The following is a 19619-nucleotide window of genomic DNA, read 5'->3' as shown; positions in this document are numbered from 1 at the left end:
AGAGAAAGCAGAGGTGGCCAATATGAGTCTCCATGTCTAAGACAAGCAGGGAGTGAGTGTCTCCCCCTGGGGCCATAAGGGAGGATCAGCCTGCCTGCCTGCTGAGTCCTGGCCTCTCCTGTGGCCTTGGCTTGCCCAGCAGTGGGAACAGCAGCTGGCTGGGTCTCTCTGACCTTTCCTACTCAGTCTCCAGCCACTTTCCTTCCTTCCCCTCACGTGTTGCTTTTGGGAGCAATAATAGGCCTGCACATCAAGTATGTGGAGGACGGGAATATTCTTCACCCAACCTGAGCTCCCGCCACTGTGCTCTTCATGCCTCAGAATGTTTCTGTCCCCACCTGCCGTTCACTCACTGTTGTCCTGCTCAGGAATGCTGTTTCCTCAGACCTGCCCCTGGTCCTGCTCAGGGATTCAGCATCTTCAGACTGTCCGTGGTCCTGCTCAGGGATACTGCTTCCTCCCCATAGGCTGTGCTCCCCATGGAGCACAGCTTCCGTCTTGGGTGTCCACATTCCTACCTTCCCTACCCAGTCATCCAGGCTGGTGACATGGATGCATTAGTGTCAGAGTCGCTGCAAAGCTCAGGTCCAGCCTAAGCCTGCTGCGGTGGGTCTAGTGGACCTGTGTCTGAGAAGTAAGTCAGGGAAGAGGCTCGTTTGGCAGATTCCACTCGGCCCCAAGAGTGGGCCTCGGCCATCAATGTGGGGGCCGCTCACCAGGCAGAGACCTGCTTCCAAGGCTGCCTCCCCTTCAGGTGGGCCTGGGTTAAGATGGAAGCACACTCAGCCATGGAGAGCTTTGGCTCTGGGGCATGTAAGGTGACAACGGAGTGCGTCTTGGCTGAGATTCAGGGCCTGTGTTCAGTGCAGAAGGAATAGGCTATCTGATTTGCAGCTGGAGAGGGTCATGGTGCCTCAGAAGGGGCTGATCTCCCTGGGCAGCTGTTCCCATGCTTCCCGGTCCATGGGTGTATCTGAGCCTTGCAGGCCAGGGGGCGACCATGCACCCTCCAGTCATTCATCCTTTGTTCACTCATTTACTGAGTGCCCACTGTGTGCCAGGCCCTGAGGAGAGTGGGGGCGTTGGAGGAGGTAGGGTGGAGGGAAGGTGCCAGCTGGAGAGTGGTGTGTCCTCTGTGGAGAAGACTGAGCTGCAGAGACAGAGGGTGCAGAGGGCCTGTGGAGAAGTGGCTTGGGGGTGGGAGGTAAGGGGCCAGGAGCCAGCCGTGCTGGGGGCAGTAGAGCTGGGCCCCCGGCGGGCTGTGTGGGGGTGGGTGAGGTCAGAGCCTCCAGGAGGCTGGCCTGGTTGCTCTCAGGACCTCAGAGCTTGCGCCACACAGCAGAAGTGAGTGAATCTGGGTTTGGGTCCGACTCCCTTCCTGATCCCTCCCTGCTCAGGGCACAGCTTTGTCCCTCTGTCCACGGCGCCCCTGACCATGTCCTTCATTTCTAACCCTACCTTTACCTGGGAGTTGATGTTGTCAAATGAATGTAGGGAGAACCTTCTAAACTAAAAATCTTCAAGCTGTGATGGGTCTTGGGCGCCTCCGGGCAGCCCTGTTGTCTGTCACAAGGCCCCACCTCCCTGGGGTCCATCGTCATACAGTGACACCAGAGGTGACACAGGCTTCATTCCTGCCTCCAGCTCCAGGGAGGCCAGTTGCTCTCAGAATAAATCCAGTCTCATTGCTGCAGCACGCGGGCCCGTGGCATCCTCAATGCCACCCCAGCCCACTGCCCCAGCTACACCAGCCTTCCTCTGTCCCCTTGACAGGCCAGGCCCCTCTGCCTCAGGCCCTCCCAGTGCCACAGTCTCTGGTCTGTACCATGGGGGCACTGACCTTGCCCACCTCGGGCCTTGGTGCAGAGCTAGGACAGTCCTGGCACCCTGGGGGCTGCATCTGAGAAAGCATCACTTCAAGGAACAGCTCCTTATGCCCTGGAACAGCACGGGGCCCTGAGTAGAGTGCATCTCTGTGCAAAGTCATACTTTACTGTGAGACTGCTGTTTTTGAGACTGTCTTACAGATGAGCAAAAAAAGCCTGGACCCTTTGAAAAAGAATTTAAAGTAGTTTCTCACTTTACCCTGAGTGAAGGAACACAGATGCTGGGAGAATGAAGAGCCAGAAACCCTGCAGGGTGAGGCCTGCTCTGGAATAATCAGGTTTTTAGGTCCTGCTGGAGGCAGAGGCCAAGCCTGTCACTGTGGGTCAGGCAGGAGCGGCCAGCCTGGGCTCTCAGAGAGTCACCTGTGGTCACCTGAGGTCATCAGGCAGGGGAACCAGGTTCTCATCCAAAACCTGGGTCTGCCTCCAGCATTGGACCCAATGGCTGAGGCCCTGTGCACGACCAGGGAGCCCTGGGGTTAATTCATGCTTCTTAAGCCTTTGCATTTCAAAGGGGCTAAATGCACATTTGCAGTCTGCTCTCTTAGTACTTCTTATTGCTAGATATACACCACAGTCATATATGAACAAGTATGTAAGCACTAGGGAGAAATTTCAGGGCTGTTGAGGTTTTAGTCAAAGAAGTCTTCATAGTCTCAGATCCAGCTGATAAAAAGATGAGTCTAAGAGGTGGAAATTTAAGTGTTATCTTTATTATCAGCAAATCTCTTTGGAGAAACATAGGTCAGATCTGGAGGCAGTGAAACTTGCTAGTTCCTTGCCCTCAAGCATAGACCAGGGACCGCAGTGGGTCGGCACCCTTGCCTAGAATTGCTGCCTTGCCCCAGAGGTGGGAGCATGGAGAGGGAACCCCCAGGCCTGAGCTCCCCCTGCTCAAGAAGACAGACCCACGTTGGTGTCCCTGTTAGGGACGCTCCCTGAGCAATCACAGGGGAAGCCAGGTGGCCTCTGCAGTTTGCTCCAGGACGTCCGTGGAACCAGTGAGGAGGCGGGGCAGCAGCGAGGCAGGAGCAGGACAGGGGCAGTGTCTGTTCATAAAGTTAGGCCTCCCCTGTCACATACCTGAGTGGAGGGATTCGAGAACGGGCCAGGGAGCTATTCCAGGACTGGCTCCACTCCTCCCTGAGGTAGGGGCTGTCATGGCAGCAGGGATTCAGGTGGGCACCTCCCGCACAGCCCCGCAGGGTCCAGGACCTGGACTTGGGTATGGGATGGGGTCACCAGCCCTGCCCCAGCCCCAACCCCATGTTTCAGTCTCCCTCCCATTCTGGCTCTTGGGCCCCTAATGGTCACCAGTGGGAGGAAGCCTTTGCCAGACCTTCCCTGAAATGTCAGCTCCCAACCTGCTGCATCTAAACTGGGAAACGATGGTGTCTTTTATGGCACCTCAAGCTTTGTACAGAATGGAATAGTGTGTCACTGCCCTGACCCGGGAACTCCCATGGGTCGGATGATCCCCCAGCCTAATCTGCTTGTTTTGTTAACACCTGGCTTTTGTTCAAATAGGGAAATTCAGAAAAGTGTGAAGAAGAAAACCAAAGTCACCCGTAATCCTACCAGTAAGTGTAATTTACATATAGGAAAAGAATGAGCGGAAATGTGACTGTACTGCTGTTTCCTTCATTCTTTTCCATGTGTAAACTTGTATACATTATGAACAAATTTGGGATTGTGCTGCATCGGTATTTCTTTGTTGCTTTTTTCATTGAATTGTGAGAATTTTCCAACAGCATTATCGCAGTGTCCCCATCACAGAAGTTGGGGTCCTGCTGCTGGAGCTCCACACCCCCCACCCACTCAGAGGACAGCCTGGGCCCTGCTGGCCCCCTGGCAGTCCCCTCGTTTCCCCCAGAGCCTCTTCAGCCCCCTGCCTCCCATCCCTCCCCAGGTCAGCAGGCCCTGCCTTCCTCAGCGAGGCCTTCTAAAGGTAGAAGGACCCTATGGGACTGGTCATCTTGGCCCCCGGTTAAAAATGGTCAGACGTGTCCTGCAAGCACACGTCCCCAGGAGCCTCACCTGGTTCCTATAGATGGTGAGGTCTGTGGTCACCTGGGAACCTTTGTCTCCTTGTAAGTTTATCTGCAGGCAGGCTCATCACAGGTCCTCCTAGAGCCTTGAGGCTTCCAGCAAAGGGCTCTTTGCTCTAGGACACCCACTGCCCATGGGCCTCATCCAGCTTGCACGCGTTCTCTGCAAGCAGCAGAGTTTTCTTTTTCTTTCTTTTTTTTTTTTTTTTTGGTCTTTTTGCCCTCTCCAGGGCCGCTCCCGTGGCACACGGAGGCTCCCAGGCCAGGGGTCTAGCTGTAGCCACAGGCCTACACCAGAGCCACAGCAACACCAGATCCTTAACCCACTGAGCAAGGCCAGGGACTGAACCCGCAACCCCATGATTCCCAGTCAGATCTGTCAACCACCGTGCCACGAAGGGAACTCCCACAGCAGAGTTTTCTGTTCTCTTTATGCATGTCAGATTCTCTCTGGAAATTTCTTTCCTGTGCACCTTGTTGCTGAAATGAACATGGGTCACTGGGCAGGGCAGGAACTTCGCCCAGAACTCGGGGCTCAGCACCCGAGGGTGGCTTGATCCTGTAAATGGCATGAACACCCAGGGAGGAGAGGGCGCCTCGAGCTGGGATGGGCCGGCCTCCTGCAGGGTGGCTGGGGGCCCACAGGCTGGTGGACAAGCCCAGCTTCGTGGGACGCGCCTGGCAGCTGACAGAGGTGGTCTTTGGCCCATAATCAGGCTTTTCCTACCAGACCAGGCAGTCATGGGTAGCTCAGGTGTCCCTGTGCCCATGTGGATCCTGGCAGCTGGTGCTTCTTGTTTGAAATCTCTGTTACTGAAGAGCTGCCTCTGGTCGCCCACCCGCTTCGGCAGCACAGCCAGGGCTTACTTATCACCTGTCACCTCAGGCACTTGGAGACGGAACATGTGAGGGGTCTGTGGCCCGGGCGGTAGGGAACACATGAGGGGCCTGTGGCCCGGGGCTGCAGGGGGCTCCCAGCAGCCAGGGTGGTCTTCCCCTGGGTTCCACAGCACACCTGCAGGGCCTCTGGAAACGCCTCTAGGGCAGAGGCCTCCTGAGGTCACGGCAGGTGCAGGACCCAGGCTTGGATGAGTGGGAGAGCCCCGCGTCCCTACCTATAGAAGTCAGGGTCTTTCTCAGGGTCATTCGCAGGCCCTCGAGATCACCAGCACTTGTTTGAAACAAAAGGAGAACAGAAACTTGCGCCTTGGTAATGGTAGCTGGTTCTCCCAGCGTGAATTTGCCTGACCTAAATTTCATGCCCCCCCAAAAAGTGCTTTTTTAAAGTCTCACATGTGAATCTGCAAAATGAACCCAAGCCTCTCCAGCTGCCAAAAACATGGATAAACTTCACTGAATAGGTTTTTGTCCTGAAGCTGTAGCAAGGCTGGATACTTGTTCTCCCACTGTGCATGAAGTTAGTGAGGGCTGGGCAGTGAGAAGGGATAGGTGTGAGCAGTGGTTGTGTAAGGGTCACGGCGCCCTTGAGGGAAGGTGGTTCTCCTACCCTGTGCTAGACTGGTGCCCGTCTCCAGGCCACTGTGTTTGACCAGCTTGGCCAGCTGCGAGCCTTATTCCTCAGGGCACCAGACACAGCCTTTGGGAGGTGGAAGAGGAGCTGGGGCTCCATTCCCACTGCCCTTCTGATGGTTTGGTTGGTGGGGAGCAGAGTGTTTGACACCCAGGAAACGCTGATCAGAGCCCTGTCAGCTGCCCGACTGCTCCTCTTAGCGAAGCGGGGCTCCTGCTGTGTCTCTCACAGGAGCTTTGGGCAGATAAAAGCCATTTCTCACCAGCCGCTGAGTTTGTGAAGCCCTGAGAAATAAAAGCCACCTGCCAGTGTGGTGACCTGTGCTGGCCTTAGCCCCCAAGTGAAGGGTGGATGAAAGGAAAGGCTGGCAGAGCTGCCTCAGGGCCCTGTGGATGCTGGGAGGGCAGCGGGGGTGCAGGGCCAGGGTGGCCTTCTCCCTCTGTGGAAATGCAGACGTGCGGCCCAGACTCTGCAGCTTTAACCGCTCCCAGGGTGCTCAGCACACACTGGGTTGACCTTGCTCTGAGCTGCTTCTGCGCCCAGAACGGGGCCAGGGCTCAGAGACCTATGTTGCTAAGGGGATCCTCTGTGGCCTCCGGCTCCTGGGTCCCTGGAAGGGAGGTCACTTTCCCCAGGGGCCATGGTCATGAGCTGACAGCTCTGTGGGCAGGTAAGGCAGGGCGGAGGGTCGGTGGGCACGCCTGCCCCTGTTACATCTCTTGAGAGCTGCTGGGCATGCCCCACAACTTGCTCTCCCCTCACATCCGTCACTCCTGAGGTCATCACCTCTGTCTGACTTTCCAGTCTTACTCCTTTTGAAAGATTCTACCCACATGCATTTAGTCTGGCGTCCTCTCAACAGAACCAGTGATCTGAGTGACCTGGGAGCCCAGGCCCGGGAGCCTGCAGGTGACAGGCCTTCTCCATTTACCTGGATTCAGGTGCAGCTTTCTCTCATTTAAAAGTCTGGTCTGCGGGGCTGTTTCACCCAGGGAAGTACTCCTCAGTGCCCAAGTTATTCTAGGTGTTTGCCTGGTTGCAGGAAGGTGTGACTGTGGAGGAAAACCACATCTGAACTTTTGAAGTTGGTGGGACAGTGTCCAGGGAGGTGGGCCACTAAGCCGAGGAACAGTCCCTGGTGAGGCATTATGCCCCTGGGCAGGGCCGGAGGGTGGTGCTCTTTCCCACGATGCATGTCTGTCCTGACACATGAATGGGCTCCATGAGGCTGTCACAGGCTGGAGCTGCTGCCTTCTCCCCTTTGCGTGTGTGGTCAGCACATCTTCTTTTCCTGTCAGCATCAGAGTCCTGGGTGTGGTGGCTGGTCAAAGCTCTATTTCGTGGCCATCTCCTGGAGAAACTGGCACACTGACCCCACAGGTGGGTGGAGCCAGAGCCCTTTCAGTCCTGTGAGCGTCGTGGGGTGAGGGGCATCTAAGGCAGGTCCCAGGAGGCACTCCCCGGCTTCCTGACCCCCATGGCTCAAGGGACATTTCTCACGGGACATTTCAGCATACGTTTGTAGGGGAGCGGGGAAGCCTCCAACACTTGCTCACCCACTCCTTGGCCCCCAGAACTCAGGCTGGTCCCTGGGGCCCCAGGCCTGGAGGACAGAGCTGCAGCACCTCATGGGGGAGGGGGCACCTGGTGGCTTTGGGGCAGTGCAGAGGCCTGTACCCTGTTTGGAGTTTGAAGAAATGGCAACCTTGGCTGCTTCTAATGAGTCTGACGTGAGGCAGCTGTCACGGGAGGTACTGGCAGCCAGGGTGTACTGGGACCCTGGGCCATATGCCATGGCAACCGGGGGGGGGCCTTCCAGCGGCCAGCCCCCTGATCCCCAGACCCAGTCAGGTTCCTGCAAAGCACACAGTCTTTCTGCCCTGGTCTGAACCTGCGGGACAGGATCTCCAGTCTTGGGTGGAAGGTTCCTGGTTGATTCTGTATATATGTAGCTCCAGCAAGATGCTGCTTGTCATGGACGTGAAGACTCAGTAAACAGGATGAAACCAAAGTGTTTCTCCCTCAGAGGGTCCTCCTCAGGTCCCCAAACTGTTTCTCCAACGGAGGTGGTCCTCCTCTGGTCCCCTTGCCCACAGCAGGGGTGTGGGATGAAATGCTGGGACTTCACCCCCGGGAAGCAGTGGTTCCTCCTTTTCCTGCAGTTTGTGGAGACCTCCTGTCCTTAGTGGAAGTCTGCCTGTCCACTATTTCAGCACCTGCAGAGTGACATAGGCCACCCTGCACCCTAGCTCTACATGGGGCATCATGGCTGGACACTGCAGCCCTGGACAGATGTGCTGGTGGGGCGCCGAGTGTGGGGAGTGAGTGGCTGGTGTGGCCGAGGGCAAGGCTGAGCCTGCTCCTGCCTGTGGCTCATGTGCTCTGGGCATGGGCAGGGTCCCAGGGGACTGAGCAAGAGGTCCCAGGGCTGCTGCTTTGGGGGAGAACAGAGTTGTTTGAGCCTGATGGCACTGTCGGTACCACTGCTTCTGTTCAGAAACCTTCCGCAGGGAGGCTTGTGGCAGGTAGTTTAAGTGCTGATGAGCAAAGGCACTGTGCTTGGTGCTTCCTGCTTCTGCTTTGCAGTTAGTTGGCCCTGCAGGCAGGCACAGAACACGGGTGCAGGGGGCTGGCCCTCGGGGTCACAGGGCCCTGTGAAGGCTGCGGGGGGAGGGGGGGAGACAGCACCCATCTGTCCTCCAAGCAGCATTGCTGAGGGAGCAGATGAGTAAAGACTTAAAATAGAGCCAACAGCTGAGCCTGGCTGGAGGCAGCATTTCAAAGCAGAGAATAATCCTGGATTTAGATCACACGTCTTGGGGCTGGGAGTGAGTTTTTCAAAACCACCCTGTGAAGGACAGGTGTTTGTAATGGAAATGCTGACAGCCTTGTGCCTGGGCCGACTGAAGGTAGCTGGCCACCCAGTGCCTTGACCTGCTCGTCCTAGGGACAGGGAATATCCCTCCTCCCACCACCCAAATCCACCAGCACTTTTTTTTTTGTCTGGCTTTAATCCATTGAGATGCTGCCGGCTGCAAACCCCATCGGTGTGCCAGTGAGAACCTCGAGGGTGAGGGGACCTCCTGCCTGGCCTGCTGTCAGGCTCCACCACATGTGGCCGAGGCCCTCCCTGCTCCCTGGCTCAGGTGAGCACCTGGCGTGGCGCTTGCCCGAGGTGACCTGCAGATCCACGGCTGGAGCCACATGGCCTTCATGTGCCTGCAAGGACCTTGAACTCTTGAGGGTCTCTTGACCCACACACTTCCTCTCCATCTACCATCAGAGCCGTGTGTCCTTCCAGGCTGAGCTCAGCCCATCCCCAGCCCCCCACAAAGGCTTCAGATCCCTCTCCAAACTGGTGCCCGGATGGTACCTCATGCTAGCTCTCAGCTCTGTGAGTTGGTCTCTGCTCGTGCTTCCCTTGGGCCCCACTGTCCTCCCTGGTCTGCAGGTGTGTCCTGCTCCAGGAGGGCCTGTGTTCTGCCCCCTCCCTGGACCTCCCCAGCCAATTCCATTCAGCCTGGGTGGTCACGTGCCTGGGAAGCTGCATCCTGTGTGCCCAAAGTGGGGAGCATGTGGGGTTCTGCTGCCTCTCTGGGCACCTGGGAAAAGATTGAGGTGACACTGGGCAGATAGGAGTAGCCCTGGGAAGATGGGGGTGTCACTGGGAAGATGGGGTGACCCTGGGCAGATGGGGTGACACTGGGCAGATGGGGGTGGCACTGGCAGATGGGGTGATCCTGGGCATGTGGGGTGACAGCCCCTGGAAAACACAGCTTTTTAATAAAATGCCCAGCTGCCACCCCAGCCTCTGGTGAAATTTCATGGCCCCATTCATGCTGGACGTGCTGGCGGGAGGAAAGCCAGCTGGAAATCACAGGCAGCTCTGAGGGCTGGCTGTGGGGGTGCAGCCTGTTCCCTGATGCCTCCCCCTCCCCTTAGCTCAACGATGCTGCCAAGCAGCTGATGGAGATGGACAAGCCTGGCCCGGTTGCAGCATCTGGCTGCCTTGCTTCCTTGCCCTCTGACCCTGGCACGGCAACTGGCTTGGCCCCGGGTCCTACTTCAGGCAGTCCGGGGGCAGCCAGCGCCCTCCAGCGGCGTGTGGACAGCAAGAAGAACACCAAGAAACGGCACTCCTTCACGGCGCTCAGCGTGACACACAGGTCCACGCAGGCTGCTGGCCACAGGCGTTCCATGGAGATCAGCGCCCCCGTGCTGATCAGCTCCAGTGACCCCCGGGCCGCGGCCAGGATTGGAGACCTGGCGCACCTGTCCTGCAGCGCTCCCACCCAGGTAACTGCGGGCGTGGGTCTGGGGCCGGGGGCTCCCTCCTCAGGTCCACCTGGCTCCTGTGCCCTGGTCCCCTGGGCAGGAGAGAGGGAGGCCAGGCAGTGGCACCTTTTGGGGTCCTGGCCTCAGAGCCCCCCAAGCCCTGGTGGGAGGTGTGTCTTGGTCTCCAGCAGTGTTTAGACAGCCCAATTAGATGTGAGGTGCTCCTCAAGGGTGTTCAGCCCCTCTGAGGTGTGGAGAGAGTCTGGGTTTAGTGCTCCTGTGTCCTCAGCATCTTGGTAACCTGCTGACACTGTCCCTGTCAATGGAGAGAGGTCTGGAGCTCAGAGCCAGAAGCGATGGCATGTTTTCAGGGCCTGTCTTATGGGATGTGGCCCTGGCTCTGTCACCAGTGAAGCCAAGGTGGGGGGCCTCACTTTCCTCTTGCACTTACCTCCACCCCCCACCGTCCTGCGCCTGCCGGGCATCCCTCACATCGGTTGCAGACTGTGTTGTTTCGTCACTTGTATTTGTGGCCATTTCCCCCACCCTGGACTTGGATGTCCTTGGCAGGGATGTGGTATTTTTCATGCCAGTGTCCTGAATCCTGGCCCCCAACTGGCCATCCCTCCCTGGGTGGCTGTGGGACCCGAGGCAGCTGTGCTGCCTTCTGAGTGGGCTGCACGTGAAATGCCCCACTGTTTTATGGCCCCCAGAGTCCACACCAGCAGCTGTAGAGAGGGTGCAGCTGCAGGGCCACCTGGGCAGTGAGGTCAGGCTGAGCCTCTGATGCCCACCTTGCTCACTCTGGACCTTCAGAGAGATCAGAGCTCTCCCAGGCCCTGGGGAATACTGGAGCATCTTGGGACACTTTGCTGTGGGAAGCGGGGGTTTCAGGAGAGGACGGGGAAGGGGCTGTGCAGGTGACCCCACTGCATGGAGGCCAGTGGGTCAGAGCAGGAGGGGTTCACCCACAGCTCACAGCAGCCTCAGGAAACCCAGTCAGAAGCCTCCCAGCTGCCTGGAAAGCCCCAGTGGGTGCATGGCGCCCCTGTGCCTGGTTACACCACAGGAAGGGCAGCGCCAACCCTCCAGGCCTGCTCCCTGCCCATGCCGTGTGTCCACTGTGTGCCCCCATGCATGCCATCACCCCCGACACCAGGAGACAAGGCCAAGCACACCCACCCATTCAGTAGATAAAGCCCTCCTGGGCCATGGCCACACCCGCTGCTCGCACATCATGTGCTCAGCTGTGTTAGGGCCTCAGCAGAGGAACTGGTGGCCGTGAAGAGACCATGCGACTCACAGAGGCTAAAATGCATACCCCCTGGTTGGCAGTGTCACCATCACCCTGGTGGGAGCGGGACATGCCGAGCACACTGTTCCCTACAGGCTGCCATGTAGAGGGGACACGTGCCACCTCTGCTCGTGTTTGGTGGCCTGGCTCTGCTGGAGGGTGGGAGGTGGAGAGCAGGGCCCCAGAGCACTGGGTCCCCGAAGTCTCTTCATGTCTGCCAGTCTTAATTGCTTAGCACAGAAGCCGGTGACTTGGGGAGCAGAGGTGACCCATAGAAACCGAAGCCAGCATTTCCACACCCACTGTCTCTGGATCCCTGGATGGCCATGGGTGTGCCTGATGCTGCGTCTGGGGTGGCCAGGCCCGTGTAGGGCGATCTCGTCCAGCCACCAGTGGGCTTTGACCCACATGGTGCTTCTCAGCCTGAGAGAGACCATGGCTTACAGACCAGCTTCAAATAAGCAAACTAAAACCCTTGGGATCAGGAAAATGCACTTTAAAATCAGGGGAAGAAGGAGAGTATGAAATTTAGCAGCAAGAACATCAAAAGGGAGCATTTCTCTAGCGTCTAAGGAGTGAATTGGCAGAGTTCCCCGGATGACCCGGCCATCTCTCAGTGCATCCACGGGCTGGACCTCTGGCCACCTCCTCTTATTACAGCCCATGAAAGGGTCTGAGCCAAGGAAGCACCAGCCTAGCCTCTGGGCCCTGCACTCCCTGCTTGTGGAGAACCTGGGCTTGTGTGTACCATCTTCAGGAAGTTGCAGACTTAATTCTGTGCCTTATAAGGAGTAAAAAAAGAGGACTGAGTGAGCATGAGAAGAAAAAAATCTCATTCTTGAGGACCTTGCATAAGAAAAGCTTTCCCTGAAGATGTGGGAAGTGCCACCCAGGACCCATTGGCCATTGGGACGAGAACACTGGGTGCCCAGGCCCGGCCGTCATCTGCAGCACCAGGTGCCCACTGCACTACTGCTGCAGCCACCAGGAGGGAGGAACCAGTCTAAGGCTTTTGCTGGGACTGGGACACTGCTGCCCCTCTGTCCTCCCTCTCATGTGGCAAGCTCTCGGCTAAGATAGCAGCACTGGCAGGTACAGGAGGGCTTGTGGTGGACCCTAGCCTCTTGGAGCAGCCAGCCCACTGGGAAGCAGGACACAGCCCCTGGGCCCTCGTGGAGCAGCACAAGGAGTAGGCGAAGGTAGGAGGGGTCTGCATGGAAGGAGCCAAGAGGGCAACAGGCCAGAGTGGGCCCCGAGGACCTGAGGCCTCGTCCTCTGGTCCCCACATCTCCTCTGGCCACAGTGTAGAGGCTCATGGTTCGTGGACTAGGATGATGAAGAAGTTCAGAATCCTCCTGCCTCCCCCAGCCCAGAGCCCTCCCACCAGCTCCTTAGGGGACACATAGACCCAGTGGGGGTCGTAGACCCAGGCCTTACAGTCTCAGCCCTCACCATGTCCAGTGGCTGCCTGCTTGGGAGCTTTGCTGGGCTGGAAGGTGTGCGTGGACCTTCTCTGCCCAGGCGCTCTCAGACACATGGACAGATAGTTGGCCACACTGAAAGGAGCTGAGGGTTCTTGAGTCCTGTTCCTCCTGCAGCCTCTCACCACGCAGGGTGCACCTTCTCTTTGAAGGCAGGTAGGTCCTTGAGATATGACCAGCATGCATTTGGTCTGCGGACTTGTACAGAGGGGGCCACAGGAGCTGCTAGCACTGTCCTGTGGCCAAAGACCACCAAGCAGGTGGACTCCTGGGTACAGGTAATGTGGAGTGTGGGAACCGCCTGTGATTCTTCTTGGCAAAAAAATGTTCTAGCAAATCTGTTGGTTCAAAGTCAAACTTTACAAGACCCCACAGCAGAGAATCCTTTGGGTACTGCTATGGCCGTTTGGTCCCAGCTGCTGGTCCAGCACGACAGGCAAGGCTGGATACCTCGAATAGGGCAGCCAGTTTTTGTAGCATTTTGGACTCTGTGGCCTGTGGGTAAGAGCAGCTGGGTGCCAGGAAAACTTTATTTTCAACAGCAGGGGCAGCCACAGGCCAGATTTGACCTTGGAGTGAGTCTGTCAACACCCAAGCAGACATGGAGTCAGCAGCTCAGGTGCTGAGTCAGTAGTTTGTGCACAGATTAGGGGCCCTTTCGGGGAGGAGTGTGAATGGGGCCACTTGAGGTGAATTTGGCCTCCCTGTGGCCTCTGTCTTAGGTGGCCAGTCAGCCATCCTGGGGGCCAATGAAGAGAACTGTGGACATTCTGTTGGCACAGAGACTGGCTCCCTCTCCCAGGACAGACTTCCTCCTCCTGGATCCTTCGCCTCTGACCTAAAGCTACCAGCATGAGCTCTACCAGCCCAGGCCCTGCCCCACCAACCCTGCCAGCCCCACCATCTTCACGGCCCAGACCCTTGGGGCCAGGAGCAAGGAGACCCCTGCACACTCTGGCCTGTAAGCTGTTGGCTCTTTTGGAACCAAGCAGAGAATCAGGCCATAAATGTTTTATTCTAAAGTTTTCTTTGGGAAGCATTGTCCCTAAGAGTCTGATTTATACCCTGTGTTATGGAGCGGTAGCCTATGATGAATAAAACATGGACATTTCATGACTCCTTAGGGTGATGACAGTGTTTTCTGGATATATATTAAAAATTAAAGTAAGATGTTTCTTCTCAGGGTCTTATTCTGTGTTAAGAAAAGAGACTTGAAGTCCCCTTTTAGCGCAGGCACAGCTGGCCAGCCTACAGACCCTTTTCCCTTTTATTAATCCCAATGGGAAAGAGAAGGCCTGGTTCCCAGCTACTGCTCAAAGTCCTCATTAAAGGCAGTGCTGGGGCCTGTGGCATCTGGTAAACAAGCTGGTGGTTTAGAATCAGGGTCCGTGGCTGCTTGTCCAAGACTCCTGTCTGGGCTGTTGCTGAACCTGAGGCCTAAGCAGCCCCTGGAGTCACCCACTCCATGGAATCAGTGGCCCCCAGAACTGGGTCACTCATGTCTTTACACTGCTGGCGCCTTCAGTTCAGGCTCTGCTCACCTCCTGGACTGAGCCCAGCCTGTGGCCATTACATATCAACTGAAGAGAATGCTGCCTTGTCAGAGTGGGCAGCCTTCCTGCTGTGGCCTGACCGGCTGCCTCTCCACTGTGCACAGGGTGGGCTGCTGTGGGAGGGTGGGGTGGGGTGTCCTCCCACTCCAGGCTGCATCCCACTTACTTTTATCTGAAAGCAACTGAGGCTGTCTTTGTCCTCCCTTTTTCTTGCCTGGTTTCCTACTCCTACCAGACCTGCACTAATCTTTCAAGGCCCAGAATCATTTAAAAATAAGCCATTAAGAGGTCCCATTGTAGCTCAGTGGGTTAAGGGCCTGACATCTTTGTGAGGAAGCAGATTCGATCCCTGGCCTCACTCACTGAGTTAAGGATCTGGTGGTTGCAGATGTGGCTTGGATCCCTCATTTCTGTGGCTGTGGTATAGGCCACAGCTGCGGCTGCAATTCAACCCCTAGTCTGGGAATTTTCTTATGCTGCAGGTGCAGCTGTAAAAAGAAAGCAAGTAAGCCATGAAAAATCAAAGTGGAATCAACCTCAGGCCCTCAGCCAGGAGGAAGCGCCCCAGTCCTGACATGGGAAGTCTGTTCCACAAGGTCACAGTGGGGCCTTGAGCACAAGACACCCTGGTGTTGCATCAAAAGACCTTCACACAGACTTTCATGTCCCCCATGTTCTGGGAGTGATGTGAAAGGGTGTGGCCGTGCCTCTGGTTGGCACCCCCCTCCCAGGGCTGGGAGCTGCTGCTTCCCAAAGCATCCACTAGTCCTGTTGGCAGGGGACAGTGGCTGCAAGCGTATACATGTCCTAGTCCCCAGGATGCTGACCATGCTGCCTCACTTGGCAAGAGAGACAAAAGCAACAGGGAACTAGAGACTGAGATGGTCCAGGTCCTCCTGGGCCCAGTGTGATCGCAGGGGTCCTTCTACCAGGAGGCAAGAGGGCAGAGCGGGCACGGACTGAGGTGGAGACTGGGAACCGGGGGGTGGGGAGGCAGTGCTGGGAGGTGGGATGGACTCCCCTTGGAGCCTGGAGGTGGAGAACCTCTTCCTCCGGGCACTGGCCTTGTGGTCATTTGCCAGTGCAGCAGCGGGAAGCTCCTGTGGATGGTGCTGCAGGGGAGCACGGCCCCGGCATGGGCTGTCAAGTTCACACGTGGCCTGGGGCTCTGGCTGGCTGTGTGATGGAGCCACGCACCCACCTGCTCTGAGCCATGGTTCCTCCGTTTTGTAAAATGGTGACAGAGAGTAGCATCATCTTTGCAGGCCTATTCTGAGATTAAAGGCACTGTCCCAGGCAACGTGTCTGGACAAGAGCAGGCCTGCAGTGAGCTCTGCGTGGGGGAGCGGCTGCTCATATCCCTGCTGTTTCTGTTCTTACCAAACGCCTCCATCACATCCTGCCCCCTCTCCTCGCCCCGCCCTGCCCATGCCCCCTGGCCTCAGCCTCTCTTCCAAATGTGCAGAGCTTGCCTTGCCAGTGGGGCTGCCCCTCCCTCACCTTCATCTGATGCTCACAGGAGCCTCTCCGCCAGGCTCCTGCTCAGCCCAGTTGTGTGTGCTGTATCCCTTGCTGGGGCCCCATGTCTGTGATGACCTGCCTGGCACCTGTCTCCCACCCCCCCCCCGACTAAGCCCCCTAGGATTGGAAGCTGTGTCAGCACCCCCAGCTGGTCTCTCAGGTGGTTGGCCACTGTCCCCAAGCACGAGGGTGCATACCTGTGCCATGTCCATGAGAGGGGAGGGGAGCTTCAGGCCCACCTACTCTCTGTACCCAGGGGAAGGCCTGGGGACCAGGTGGCCCAGCAAGTAGAAGACCTGGAGACTCAGCAGGAGGAACTTCCCCACCTTCCTAGGTACACAGCATCCGGGGTGGGATGGCTTGGGGACGTCAATGACGTGAGGACACGGATCATTCCCCATGGGTTTGCACATCCTCATTCTGCCAGAAGCTCTGTGTCCTGACAAGGAGAAGCAGTTCTGAAGTGGTTTGTCTTGGGGGCTGCAGACAGGCTGTGGTTCGGCCACCTGCCATGGTCCCTGAGGGTGGAGGGCAGTAGGAGGTCACAGCCTTTGTGGGTCAGAGTTCAGTTCACCGCACCACCCGGTACTCTGAACAGGAAGATGGAGAGCTGCTTGGGGTGGGTCAGGGTGGAACGAATGAGCTGTGTGGTGAAGGGACTCGTGGAATGTTGCCTTCACAGGCTGGGTCTGCAGGGCTCCCCAAGTGTGGTCTCAGGACCATCTTGCAGCCTCGGTCTCTCTGCTTGGCCCTCAAGCAGCCCCTCGGCCAGTTTCCCATGCACCTGACACTTAGCAGGAACCACCTGGAAGGAGGTCCCCTGTCACCTCGCAGGGTGTATGCTTGAGCTTTGAGCACCTGGGGTCAGGCGGAAGAAGCATGCTCTAAATCCCATCACCCTCTAGCCTCCCCTCTGTCTGCTGCCAGAGGACCAATTTTCTTTCATTCCTGGGGATGCAGTTTTTAGATAAGCTCAGGTTTTGTAGCATGTGAGGTGTGGTTTGGATTTTCTTGGACAAACACAGAAGTGATTCATTCAGGTTCTAAGAATAAAAGAGGCTTCCTTGTGTTGGACACAGTGTGATGCTGTGCAGCCCAGATGTAGGCTGGAGTGGTTTTCTGAGCTGCTGTAGGAGGCTCAGGCTTCAATGGCCTCCAGGCTCCCTCCATAGGGCTGAAGGTTTTTACTAACACCCAGCAAATGGAACCTGGACCCGTGGAGGCAGCCAGATGCCCCTGGATGCCACACCCCACCCACCTTTCTCCCCTCCAGGAGCATCCTGTCCTCTCACTGTCTCCTCTTTCTGTTTCCAGGACTCATCCTTGGCCGGATCTGCCCCAGCGACTGAACAGCAGGGCACAGCTCCCAAAGTCCAGCTGCCCCTCAACGTGTGAGCTGCCATTTATGTTTTTGGGGTCCCAGCCTTCAGCACCTCCCCCACCCCTGCTGATGTGCCAACATGGAGTGTTCTCGTGCATCCCCAGCTGGTCCACTTGGTTCTGTGCAAGTGACAGGACTGCTGATGGGCAGCCAGGAGGACCATCTAGCAGGTCCCTCAGTGTCACTCTGCCTCTCGCATTCAGTACAAGCAGGAGGGTGGCCCAGACATGAGAGACGCTTTCACTGGCTGCTCAGGAAAGGGCCCCAGAGGCCCTTGAGAAGGTCATTGTGGGCCCTGTGGGGCAGAGGCAGCCAGAGCTGTGGGCATCACCAACTGCTGGAAGCGGCTTGGTGATGAACAGCTGACTTCCGTTGGTGCAGAGTGGCGGTGTGTCATTTCCTAATAGAACCAGATGAGTCATTGTTGGTAAATGAGATGCTTGTCTGTTTAGAGAACGTGCTCTTGTTAAATGAGGACTCCTGAAAGGTCTGGGTTTAAAATTCCCCATTTAAAGCGTGTTCTGAAGAATCACATTGCCATTTGCTCTGTCATTTGGCAATGAGTTCAGTTATGTGAATGAACGTTTAAGGAGGAGAGTATGAGTTTGGCAAACATGTGGCAAAGTGAAAGTTCCCAAGGTCCAGTACAGCCAGAGGGACAAAATGGATTTCAAGCAAAAAATGCCCTTTGAAAATACAGCTTGTTTGTCTTCAGAAGGATTCCTAGATGTGGACTGAGTGCAGTGGAAACACTCACCTTTATCTGGTGCTAAATAGGAATCCCTGAGCAGTTACTCAGGCTGCTGGGATTAGGTTATTGCCACAACCAACTAGACAAAGGAAATTGGGACTTAGCTCTTTTTACATAGCTTCCTGAGGGGACATAGGTTAGCAAGTATGACCTGGATGTCTCCAGGCAGAAACTTAGGGGTCACAACACTGGACAGAAGTATCTGTCTTTCAACCAGGCCTCTGGAGAAGCTCCACTAGCCTCCACTCATACCTTTGGGTGACGCACCTAGGGGAGGATGGGCTGTGGTCTTGCTCTTCTTGAGAACTGGATGCAGGACCCTTTCCCTGAGGAAGCAGATCCAGTTCACAGGATACTGTGGGGTCTTGCTGGAGTTCCCCAAGGGGGAGGCAGGCAGGAGAGCTCTTTACGGACAAGGCCTTTCAAGGTGTTTCATCTTGGCATCCCCAGCAAGGTGCCTGGCTCTCAGGCTTTCCATAACTGCTCACCTCTCCCAAGAGCCTGATCCTCCCCTCCTGTGCAGAGGGTCTTGGCGGCCCACCAGGGAGGTACCTCTTGTACACCAGGTCAGCCATCCAAGAAGCTTGCTCTGCCTTTGAGACCCAGAAGGTAACACAATTCCAGGAGTATCACTTCCTGGGAGTTGTCAGTACATTCTAGAGGCCTCAGCCAACAGACCTTCTGTATCACAGAGGGGTTTTAAGTTTGGTGCTGAGTTTGGAGGGACTTTTTTCTCCTCCTTCCTCTGCTCTGCTCTGGGGGATGAGCGGCTTTGTGTGGTCCCAGCCCCCTGCCTCACCTCCAGAGCATGGCTGTCCCTGTTTGGTTGGAGATTTTCATTCAAGTAACGGAAGGGAGTCAGATGTATCTTTCAAAGGATGATGAGCATTTTGGCGGGAATGTGTCTGCTGGTCCTGGTGGCCATCGGGAGGACTGAGGCCAGCATCAGTTTTCAGCTACCACCAGTCAGTGTGTGCATCCTGGGGCTGCCTAGTTTGAGATTAAGGAGGTCATAACTCCAGCTTTTTTTGATTGCCTTGACTATTTGAGGCCTTTTGTGGTTCCATACAAATTTGAGAATTATTTGTTCTAGTTCTGTGAATAATGCCATTGAAATTTTGATAGGGATTGGACTGAATCCATAGACTGCCTTGGGGAATGTGGACATTTTAACCATACCAATTGTTTTTATCCTTGAGCACAGAATATCTTTCCATTTTTTATGTGTCTTCAATTTCTTTCATGAGGGTCTTAGAGTTTTCATTGTAGGGATCTTTCACTTCCTTGGTTAAATGTATTCCTAGATATTTTATTCTTTTTGATGCAATTGTAGGTGGGGATTGTTTTCTTCATTTCTGTTTTGGGTAGTTTTTTGATAGAGTTCTGTATATTAATTTAATGTACTACAACTTTACAAAATTTGTTGATGAGTTTTAGTACAGGATTTTCTGTGTATAGAATCATGTCATTTGCCAACAGTGACCGTTTTACTTTCTTTTTCTTGACTGATTGCTGCGGCTTGGATTCCAATGCTATGTTGAATAAAAGTGGCAAGAGTGGGCATCCTTGTCTTATTCTTGATCTGACAGGAAATGCTTTGAGCTTTTCACTACTGAGTAAGATGTTAAGTATAGGTTTATCATATATGGCTCTTATGTGGAAATATGTTCTCTCTGTATCCATTTTGTTGAGAGTTTTTATCATGAGTGGATGTTGAATTTTGTCAGGTGCTTTTTCAGTATCTGTTGAGATGATCATGAAATTTATTCTTCAGTCTGTAAATGTGGTGTATCACATTGATTGATTTGTAGTGTTAAACCATCCTTGCATCCCTGGAGTAAATACCCTTCTTCAGTATATGATCCTCTTAATGTGCTGTTGAATTGAACTTGCTAATA

The 19619-nt window shown here is 55.6% G+C and overlaps 1 protein-coding gene across 1 annotated transcript in view; it reads left to right on the top strand.

The window, feature by feature from the left end:
- SH3RF3 (SH3 domain containing ring finger 3) overlaps window positions 1-19619 on the top strand; it is a 204079-nt gene that overhangs the window by 123841 nt on the left and 60619 nt on the right. The window contains exons 7-8 of the mRNA XM_047782790.1: window positions 9408-9761; window positions 16904-16980. Of these exons, the coding sequence (XP_047638746.1) occupies window positions 9408-9761; window positions 16904-16980 (431 nt within the window). The remainder of the gene's footprint in view (window positions 1-9407; window positions 9762-16903; window positions 16981-19619) is intronic.

This window comes from Phacochoerus africanus, chromosome 5 (assembly GCF_016906955.1).
Source record: "Phacochoerus africanus isolate WHEZ1 chromosome 5, ROS_Pafr_v1, whole genome shotgun sequence".
Taxonomy (NCBI): Eukaryota; Metazoa; Chordata; class Mammalia; order Artiodactyla; family Suidae; genus Phacochoerus; species Phacochoerus africanus.
This window is presented reverse-complemented; position numbering and strand designations above follow the sequence as displayed.